This window comes from Erithacus rubecula, assembly GCF_903797595.1.
Source record: "Erithacus rubecula genome assembly, chromosome: 3".
Classification (NCBI taxonomy): Eukaryota; Metazoa; Chordata; class Aves; order Passeriformes; family Muscicapidae; genus Erithacus; species Erithacus rubecula.
This window is the reverse complement of record NC_136689.1, coordinates 91147371-91158384: the sequence shown is the minus strand read 5'-3', so window position 1 is coordinate 91158384 and position 11014 is coordinate 91147371. Positions and strand designations below refer to the sequence as shown.

General features: G+C 38.9%; 1 protein-coding gene across 2 annotated transcripts in view; it reads left to right on the top strand.

The window, feature by feature from the left end:
* Positions 1-10806, top strand: part of TSHZ1 (teashirt zinc finger homeobox 1) — a 57722-nt gene extending 46916 nt beyond the window's left edge. The window contains exon 2 of one of the 2 annotated variants that reach the window (XM_079301063.1): positions 6221-10806. In XM_079301063.1, the coding sequence (XP_079157189.1) occupies positions 6221-9405 (3185 nt within the window). In that variant the 3' untranslated portion in view covers positions 9406-10806. The remainder of the gene's footprint in view (positions 1-6220) is intronic. The other variant, XM_079301064.1, reaches the window with a different exon arrangement.
* Positions 10807-11014: the final 208 nt, after the last annotated feature.

Below are 11014 nucleotides of genomic sequence, written 5' to 3'. Positions count from 1 at the left end.
ATAAGTAATTTGTAATAAAATCCTTTTAAAATATTTTTTAATCTAAACACCTTGAGGTTTTCCCATGTTCTTTCAAAATGAAGAGAAAGTTAGTGCTGATGGTGGCTGGGGTGTTTGCCATCTGTAACCGTGTGCTTGCCTTTTAATCACTGAACTTTTGTTTCGTACCTCACTATTAGTTAGTGATGCAGATGGAGGCTGAAATCCATGTGCCTGCTGAAGTCACTTCTCTAGGAGCCCCAGGCACCCTGGGCCTACAGTCTTTGTCATCCTGATCTTTGGTCCTCTCAATAATGCAGCAAGCCTTTTCTCCACCAAAGCGTCACCTGTCTAGGTGAGTCGTGCCATCTCCTATCTGAAGTGACAGCCATCTTTGAGTACCAGCATCTTAACTGACTTCTCTTTCATCATCCATGTTAGAGAAATAACATTTTCGACAAGGTGTTGGGTTTTCCCCCCCCTTTTCTTTATTCTTTCCCCAGCCCCCCTTCGCCCCTTAGTTAGAGCACCTGATCAAAAAATTATTTCTGACAAAGATTTCCTGCTCCAAATTAAATGAGCTCAAGGAGACGGAGCATTTTCACACAGAAAGAAAGGGAAACGTTGATGTTGGAAGTTAATGAATCTGGGAGGAGAGAGAACATTATTGAGACTGGATAATATGATCTAACAGCTTTCCTTCTTCTTATCCTCCCCGTAAAGAATGTATGGAAGTCAGTTATGTGGCATGATTCTAACATCTGTCCTACCCCATAACGGTAATTTGTATAAGTAATGGAAACAGGTTAAATACTTCCATTCTAATGTTGCCAGCAGGGATGAAAATGAACATTTCAATGAAATAATCTCGACAGAGCAGGGAGAGGAGGGGTGGATGGACTGATTCATCTCCAGCTCTCTTTGGTGATCCGAACACTAATGAGAACGCTTGAATGTATAGTTTATCAGATAGAAGGGGAAGAGCAAGTAAATTTCTCAGATTAGAATCACTGTGAAAATATACCCACATGCAAGCTGCTTCGTTCTCCAATTGCCAGCGTTGGCTAATAATTTGCAGCATTCATTTTAAGGGGATAGAGGAGAGAAGAGAAAGAGGTGAAGAATCTTTTTGTTGGCTTTTAATGGGATGCCTTTAAGGGTTATCATTCAACCTGCTAGAAGCACAGAAGTTCTTGTTACAGCACCTTATCTAATTTTCAGACCCATTGCATTAGAATTAGAGGGTAGGCAGTTCTAGTATTTTGCCCCCCATTTTGCTGCAATTAGAACTGAAAGAACCAAACCTCTGTAGCAAGGTTATCTGGTTGTCTCATATTCTCTGCTGCTCCTCAGCCATTGTCATAACTAAGCCATATTTTTTCCACCATAGTGACATCGTAATACAGACACACACACATGCACACAGATTTGTAGCATCTGTGCCAGAATTTTGGATGAACATTTGTATATACTAATACAGAAGATTCACAAATCTTCCAGCAGGCATGTTAAACTCTCATAATGTGAGATTTTGGATTCTTCTGTAAAACTCTCATGACTCTGTATTCTGGAAACACGTCTGTAAATGGTCTGGGTTTATTTATCCGCCTCTTGTTTTTCTGTAATGAGGGAGATGTGTGGCTATAGATTGTCTTTTCTATTTGTACTTTTTTCCCCTAAGATATGAAGTGTGTTCTTTCTTGTGTGCAGTGGAAATCACCCCCAGCCTGGAGTGCAGTTTGTGCAAGGTGACAGTGTGGGCTGTGAAAACTTCTGCAGCTGCTGTCTCCTGTTGGCTGGGTAAATATTAGAAGCTCAGGCAATACATCTGTTGAGGAATTGTGAACACTCACATTGTGCCACTATTGTTTAGTCACAGAGTAGGCCCTGATTTAGTGAAGAATTTTAGTCCTAAACCTATCCCAATTTGTCAAAACTATGAAATAGGTATTTCAGTGAAAATTATTTCAGTATTCAATTCCTTTACTAAACTGTGACCTTCACTGCTTAGGTGTTCCTTCTGAATACATTTATTTATTTGGAGGATTTAAAATTGGGTCTTGAAGAGCTTACTGCATTTAATTTTGTAGACTGCTAAAACCAAATACAATTATTACTTTTGGTGCTTTTCAAAATAATTTATTCAATGTTGAATCCCTTTTTGAATGGAAAAGAATACATCTGCAGATACAGATTCCTTCAAAAGCACAGTTCCAAGGTTGTGGAAAGGTTTTATGTGAGAATATTTGTGTTTTTAACCACATCCTTACATTTCAGATCTCTGTCTGCTTTTTTAAACAATGGATGTGTATTTATAGTGTAAATATTCTCACTGAAGCAAACACAATGTGCTGTGCTACTCACATGTACAATATATAGCATCTCGTGTCCACTTAGATTAGAATGCACAGCTTTTAACACTGCTCAAAGATGACAGTATATCTATGGGGAAGCATTGGCATCCAGAATGCACATTTTAAAAGCAAAAAAAAAAAAAAAAAAAAAAAAAAAAAAAAAAAAAAAAAAAAGCAAGACTTAATAGGAAAAAATAAATATAAAATGCTCCCCCTAATTTTTAGTGGTCTGGAATTTAAAGGTTTTTCCCCCTTTTGCACCTTGCATTTGCCACAGTCTGTCCAGACACAAATAAGAAGGAAGAGAAAAGCTGATGCTGTGTTGTATAATTTCTTTTGCTTTGAATATAATTATTGTTGAGGAGGGCCATTGCTTATATCTGCTCTTGATATTTTTGTGTGGTTTTGGGATATGTGTAAACCAGAAGTATCCTTGCAGATGCAGGAGTGTCTGGAAAAGGTTGCTGGGAGTTGCTCAGTCACAGAAAGATATGTTGTCTGAAATCTGTCTGTGGATCTACCTTTGTAATGTAGAATCTGAACATCTTGTGTGTTTATTTAAGGCAGAATATATTACTTCTCTCTATAGTAACTATAATAACATTTTTGCTGTGTCTAAAATACTGAATTTTATTTATTTGTCAAATTTATGTACGAATTTTAGTAAAATTTACTTGTTTTCAGACACTAGCATACTTCTTTTTGTTTGCTTCTCTGTTAGCTCTTACAGAAACCTTTTCAGTTAGAGAATTGCACTGACCTTGCAAAATACCATATGTTGAGTGTGCTGCTATTCATCTCATAAGCATTAGTAGTCTTGAATGAACAGGTATTGTCTGTATCATATGATAACCAGAGGACTTAAATAGACTAATTTTTTTATTGCAATGATAGAAATGAAACATTACAATTAAATTATTCTCTTTTTTTGTTAAGAAGTATTATTCTTTGTGACTTTAGATACATGTACAAACATGGGTGTGCACATTATAAAAAAATCACATTTTTTTTTTTAGAACTGGCTTAAATTCTGAAATAGTAGAAAATCATAGTTCTGGCCATTTGTACATTCTTAACCCTTATATTGTATATGTATATGTTGGTAAGGGAGTGAACTCAATTGTGTAACAGTCTCAGCAAATCCAAAAGGTAGGAAAAGTAAGTAAAAGATGGATATTTCACCCTGACACTCACTTTCTTTGCTTTTGCAGTTTAACATGGACCTTATATATAGTTTTAATGTTTCTTGTGTGGTTTAGGTCCTTTTTATTTCTATGATGCAGTGCAAAAATATGAGAAAAGAGAAAACACCAACATAAGTAAATAAAGAAAAATAAAAGATACGGCAACAAATCATTAGAGTTTTTACTTTAGCAGATATACAGATGGTTATATATAGCAATTATAAAAATATGTATTTGTGCAATTTAGACTTAAGTAAGGAGATGTAAGCAAATAATTCATATGGATCCTTACAAAATACCATATCAACTCTCAGAACACCCAGCATCTTACAGTTTTTTGCAGTTTTTTGCATCCCAAAATATTGGGATGTGAAAATTAGAGAAAAGTGTCATAGTTGCATTGTGGTTAGTGAGAAGAAAGCTGTTCATAAAAGCTCAAAATATGTGTCCTCTCAGTTTTTAGCTTGTACTTGTTTTGGTTTTGTTTTCTTTAATAAAAATGCCAGATGGTAACTGCCCGTTGTTGTGCATTTTAGGTCTCAGAGGGGTTTATTTTCTATTTTAAAAGAATTTCAAAATTAAAAACCATACTCTTCTTTAACTGTTCTTCATTTTTCTGAAACTTAAAAATGTATTGTCTTTTCCCATTAGAAATTACTGGAAGCAGGTGTGTAGAATGAGAGAGATAAGAGATTCTGGACTGCAGCTGTGGGAGTGAATTCTACATGTGTACCTAGAGTTCAGAACTGCAGCCGTCCTACCATGCTCAAATATCTGCAGAGTGTTCCAACAGCAGCATTGCTGCAAGACAGGGAAGCTTCTGAATTCTCTTACTAGTTCTGCATTCTATCTTCATTTTATGGCAAAATGCCTGCTGGAGAATATTTTCATCTGGCTTCACAAAGCTCTTCTGGCATCTTCATTGCCTTTGACTCCAGGATTATTTCTGAATTTTATTTATTGTGCTTGGTACTCACCTGTCCTTTTAAACATATTAGAAAACACTTGAGACTGATTTATCTATTTCAACCCTGATTAGAACTTTTTTAAAAACTAAAAGGTCAAATTATCATCTGAAAATATTGACATTTAGGGGACAGGTGAAAAATGCAATGGACATCTTAAGGTTCAGTACAACCCCAGTACTAGATGGAGTATTTTCCTACTTCATCTTAAAAGATCAGGCTGAAGCAGTTAGGGGCTGCATTAAGACTGAATTGCGAAGGTGAATACATAATGCAGTACTGACCGTATATGTTTCAAAGAGTATTCATATTACAATGAAAGAAGATTCTTTTTATTTTTCAGAAAAGACATTTAGGAATATATTAGCTGTGTGAAAAAAGCACTTGTGCTTATGCTCCCCCCAGTTGAAGAAGACCTCAGCTTTGTTAACATGATAATACATATTTTCTTCATACAACATAGGAACAGAAGTGCTTCTTTTCTGGCTTTCTTTCAGTATTATGCCATGAAAGGACACAGGACACATTTCAGCATCACTTGCTGCAGAGTTCACCTGACAAGGAGACACTTTTTTATTCAGTTGCTGAAAATTGTTCATAATCCATATTTTCTACCTTGACATTCTTATAAGTTATCTACATTCCATTAGCATTGTGATTTTTTAAAAGCTTCTTTTACAAAACTGGAGGGAAATGTGTACGTTTCTTCTTTGCAACGAAAGTGTACATTTATCACTTAGGTACATGTAAGTCACTTCTGTGAATTGAGCCCTTGGAGTAAATGTGTTTTGATGTAATGGCCATCTGCTCATGAATATCACATTTGCTAGTTTAACAAATAGTTTGATATAGATAAACACATAGTTTGGTGAGATCATATAGTTTCACAGATAGCAATGCAGCAGCAAAGTTTTATATTTTCCATAAGCCAATAATCAAGCTGCAGTGGAGATCTCAAGGTTTTTGTTTGTTGCTTTAAGAAATTAATCTCTAGCATTTACTTTTAGTTTATGCTTTTTTTCAGAACGGTAAATGCAGGATCTACATCAGATCATAACAGGAGGCAAACTACATCCTACCCATTTCAGAAAGCAACCAGCCATGCTTCTTTTTTCACCTTTCAAAAATGAAAGCTGTTCTGCTCTCAGATGGACTCAGTACAGCCAGACACCAGGAGAACTTGGGAACAGCTGACCTGACACTCTTGCCCTCTATGGCTTCATTAGAGTGAGGTATCAGTGACACAGAAATGGCTCCTGAAGCTGTAGTTAAAGCCAGTTTGCAAGAAAAGACAGAACTGACAAGATAGAGTTGGTCAAGCCAGTGATTCTGAGTGTCATGGTCTGAGGGACACAGGTCAGCTGCAACACGTTACACATACATATGTAGTGCAGTAAATATAGCTCAGTAGCAGGCCATTTTTTAAGTTGATAAAAACTAGTTTAGTAGGGTCTTTGTTTGATTTTATTTTTGATATTATGGTATTTACTGTGGTCCTGGCACATATTTTAATGCTGAAGTCAAAGTTTATTGTTCAGTATCACTGATATCAAACTGTAACCATGACAGAGTATGTGGATTTATAGGAGGAGTGTGTGAGTGATGGTGAGTTTGGGTTTTGGATGTATCTTCAAAATTTGTCTTCATGGTTACTGTTTTTAGTGCAGGAGAGCCATGTAAAATGTGCGTGTTCAATAACATTGTCTTGTTTCCCCCCATCTCCCCTCCTGTATTTTAGCATATGTTCCTGAGGAAGAATTGAAAGCAGCAGAAATAGATGCAGACAGCGTGGAGGATGATGGGCTGTCTCTGGACATCCAGGAGAATGAGTATTTGTGCAATGAAGAAGCGGAGATCAAAGAGGCTCAAAGCTACCAGAACTCCCCAGTCAGCACTGCAACTAATCAGGATGCAGGCTATGGTTCGCCGTTTAGTGAAAACAGCGATCAGCTGGCCCATTTCAAAAGCACTTCCTCTAAAGAAGAGAAAGAGGATCCTCAGTGCACAGACAATGTTTCCTATCCACAGGACAGCCTGGCACAAATAAAAGCTGTGTATGCAAATTTGCTTTCAGAGACTTGCTGGTCCAGTTTAGCTTTGGACTTAAAAAAATCCAATCCAACCACCAGCAACAACGGAATCAGCCAGAATGAAAACACGACCAGTAGTGATGCCAATGCCAATTCCCAGAGTACCTGTACTACCAGTACCAGCACTAGTACCAGTACAACCACCAGTAGTACCAGTAACAGTAATAGTAACAGTGGTGGCTCGGGTTACGACTGGCACCAAGCTGCGTTGGCTAAAACCCTGCAGCAGACCTCATCGTATGGACTTCTCCCGGAGCCGAGTCTCTTCAGCACAGTACAGCTTTACCGGCAGAACAATAAACTCTACGGGTCTGTGTTCACCGGGGCCAGCAAGTTCCGATGCAAAGACTGCAGTGCAGCCTACGACACGCTGGTGGAGCTAACCGTGCACATGAACGAAACTGGACATTACCGCGATGACAACAGAGATAAAGAAGCTGATAAGACCAAGAGGTGGTCAAAGCCTAGGAAACGATCGCTTATGGAAATGGAAGGCAAAGAGGATGCCCAGAAAGTGCTGAAGTGCATGTACTGTGGGCATTCGTTTGAGTCTTTGCAAGACCTCAGCGTCCATATGATAAAAACAAAGCATTACCAGAAAGTGCCTCTGAAGGAGCCAGTACCAGCCATCACCAAATTGGTCCCTTCTACCAAAAAGCGAGCACTTCAGGACTTGGCTTCGCCTTGTTCACCTGAACCAACAGGAATCACAGCAGAAGCTTCACTGGGCGAGTCTGCAAAGGATCAGAAAACTGCCAACCCCTACGTGACTCCGAACAACCGCTACGGCTATCAAAATGGTGCTAGCTACACTTGGCAGTTTGAGGCACGCAAAGCCCAAATACTGAAATGCATGGAATGTGGCAGTTCCCATGATACTTTGCAGCAGCTCACTGCTCATATGATGGTCACTGGTCATTTCTTGAAGGTGACCAATTCTGCTTCCAAAAAAGGCAAGCAGCTAGTGTTGGACCCAGTGGTGGAGGAGAAAATACAGTCTATACCTCTTCCACCCACCACCCATACAAGGCTACCAGCCTCCAACATTAAAAAGCAGCCGGATTCCCCAGTGGGCTCCACAAACTCAGAGGAAAAGAAAGACCTGGAGAAGGAAAAGTTGGTGGTCACTGAAACAGAGAAAAAAATTAAAGAAGAGAATGAGGACTCTACAGAGAAATTTGAGCCAACAGCTTTGTATCAATACCTCAGAGAGGAGGACCTTGATGATAGTCCTAAAGGCGGAATAGATATATTGAAATCCCTGGAGAACACAGTGACAACAGCCATCAGCAAAGCCCAAAACGGAGCCCCTTCCTGGGGTGGATACCCCAGTATTCATGCAGCTTACCAGCTCCCAGGAACAGTCAAACCCCTTCAGCCCGCAGTGCAGAGTGTTCAAATGCAGCCGTCCTACGCAAGCAGTGTGAAATCACTGTCCTCAGAACACAACGCACTCATCCATTCCCCAGGCAATCTCACACCCCCGCCTCACAAGAGCAATGTATCTGCTATGGAGGAACTGGTGGAGAAAGTTACAGGTAAAATCAATGTGAAGAAGGAAGAGAAGCCTTTGGAGAAGGAGAAGAGTTCTCCAGTTAAACCCATGTCACCTGCTGCTAAAGAAAACAAGGACTTCCCAAAAGCAGAAGAAATAAATAACAAACAGCAGCCAAAGAAGAGCTCTGACTCTGAACTGCAGAAGGTCAAAAAGGATAGCCCAGCAGAAGCACATACGCCAAATGGTACAGAGCCGCTTAAAACAAAGGTTGCAAATGGCTGTAACAATTTAGGAATTATCACAGATCATTCACCTGAGCCATCCTTCATTAATCCATTGAGCGCTTTACAGTCCATTATGAATACCCACTTAGGCAAAATTTCTAAGCCGGTAAGCCCCTCTCTGGACCCTTTGGCCATGCTGTACAAAATTAGTAACAGCATGTTGGACAAACCCATTTACCCAACCACTCCAGTCAAGCAGACTGATGCTATTGACAGGTATTACTATGAGAACAGCGATCAACCTATTGATTTAACTAAGTCCAAAAACAAGCCTCTTGTTTCCAGTGTGGCTGACTCTGCCTCGTCCCCGCTGAGGGAGAGTGCCCTGCTGGATATTTCTGATATGGTGAAGAACCTCACGGGACGTTTGACACCCAAGTCTTCAACTCCTTCTACTGTGTCAGAGAAGTCTGATGCTGATGGGAGCAGTTTTGAGGAAGCTCTGGATGAACTGTCACCAGTACACAAGAGGAAGGGCAGGCAGTCCAACTGGAACCCTCAGCATCTTCTGATCCTTCAAGCCCAGTTTGCTTCCAGCTTGAGGGAGACCCCAGAAGGCAAATACATTATGTCGGACCTAGGTCCACAAGAGCGGGTACACATCTCTAAGTTTACTGGTCTTTCCATGACCACAATTAGCCACTGGCTGGCCAATGTGAAGTATCAGTTAAGGAGGACAGGTGGAACTAAATTTTTAAAGAACTTGGACACAGGACATCCTGTTTTCTTTTGCAATGATTGTGCCTCTCAGTTCAGGACTGCTTCTACATACATAAGTCACTTAGAGACACACCTAGGGTTTAGTTTGAAGGATCTATCAAAGTTGCCACTTAATCAGATTCAAGAACAGCAGAATGTGTCAAAAGTCCTCACAAACAAGACTTTGGGCTCACTTGGAATTGCCGAGGAGGACTTAGGCTCCACATTCCAGTGTAAGCTCTGTAACCGAACTTTTGCAAGCAAGCATGCAGTCAAACTGCACCTTAGTAAAACACATGGCAAGTCCCCAGAGGACCATCTGATCTATGTAACTGAGTTAGAAAAACAATAGCGTCCAGGTAAGCAGCCAGGTATGCAAGTGACCACAGGAACATTGCACTAAACTTCTTCATAGTACTGCACTAGGCCTGACCTGAGCCTCTGAAATCAGTCTTACTTTTGTTGCTGAACTGCCTATCTGGACCTTGGTTTTTCTTACACTTATTTTGTAGTTATATTTATATGCTCTTTGTCTGATCTGTGCATGGTTATTTTTTTGTTTCTGTTTTTATTTTTTGTGAGTCAAAGTCTGACCTTTATTTTCAACATCTGTCCTTGATGTTAAGCTATCTTTTGTAGAATATAGTGGGAGACACTATTGAGAGACATTAATTTAGCCGTAAAGAAAGACACAAAGAACAATGATAAAGAGACATCCTAAAATTACAAAGTTGCCATGACAATAAAGGTCACAGAACCTGGTAGTGTCAAGTTTTAACCCTCTGAGAACTGTAATAGCATTTCTGTGCCTTTCCCAGTGACTAAATAAGTAAATAAGGAAAAACAAAGTAAAACAAAAGGCTTAAAGGCATTTCATTCAAATAAGAGCTGTGTCAGAAGCAGGACTTTATTTTTTTTTTTTAATGAATGAGCTTCCTTTTTTTTTTTTTAATGCAGAACTGGTTTGTGAAGATATTGTGCATGCAGTCCTTGGAAGAAGGAGAGCTGTGTAGTACTCAAGGGGTTAGGAAGCCACAACTGTATAAGTTAAATAATTATTAAAAAAAAACAAAACAAGTTGCCACTATGCCCAATCCCTCTGGATGCTGAGAATTGCCACTTTTTGGCAAAAGGAAAAAAAAAAAGTATGCAAGCTGTTATTTAAAACAAATGTAAAAATGCTCTTTTCTTTCCTTTATTTTTTTTTTTTTCCTGTAAAATACTGCAGTTTATAGTTATTTACAAATGTTAAGCTTTGGTACAAGCTGACCTTTCTATAGTGTGCTGCATTGGTAAATGAAAACAAAAAAAAAATGGGGCAAATGTTGGATTCTGTTCCTTGTAAATTGCCAGCATCAGCTTAAAAAAATACATGTTACATATCGTACCATTTTAAACTGTTCAACTTTCTTTGTACCTTCTGGCTGTATGCTTTCTCTTTTAACTTTTTATATTGTCATTTTATATTCGATTTCTGTGTATATAATGTAAAACCACACTTTTTGAATAAAATTTAGTTCCTGCAGCTTGATATAAATAGAGGAATTTTACTGGCACCTGCATCTTTCCAGATGCATGTACTTAAAGGAACTATCTGACAAAAAAATAAATAAATAAAAATAAAGCAAGCAATGCACTATGAATTATACATTTTGATGTTTTATCATTAATATTGTACAGTACATTTTGGTTCACACAATTAAATCCACTGTTTTCTCAAGTGTAAAATAAACCCACATGCAGTTCTTGATTTACATACATTGTCATGTCGTCATTATATTGCCTTTGAGGTGTTATTCCAGCTATAAGAGGCATAGTTTATATAATCACCCAGCGAAAATCTATTTGAAATCATCTCTCGTGATGTGTGCTGGCGTGTCTCGCTTGAAGCCGTGGTGCTGGTAACCTCTTAGAAGGGATCTGCAGCAGGTGCTCACTGCAAAAGGGACAGAGCCAGAGCA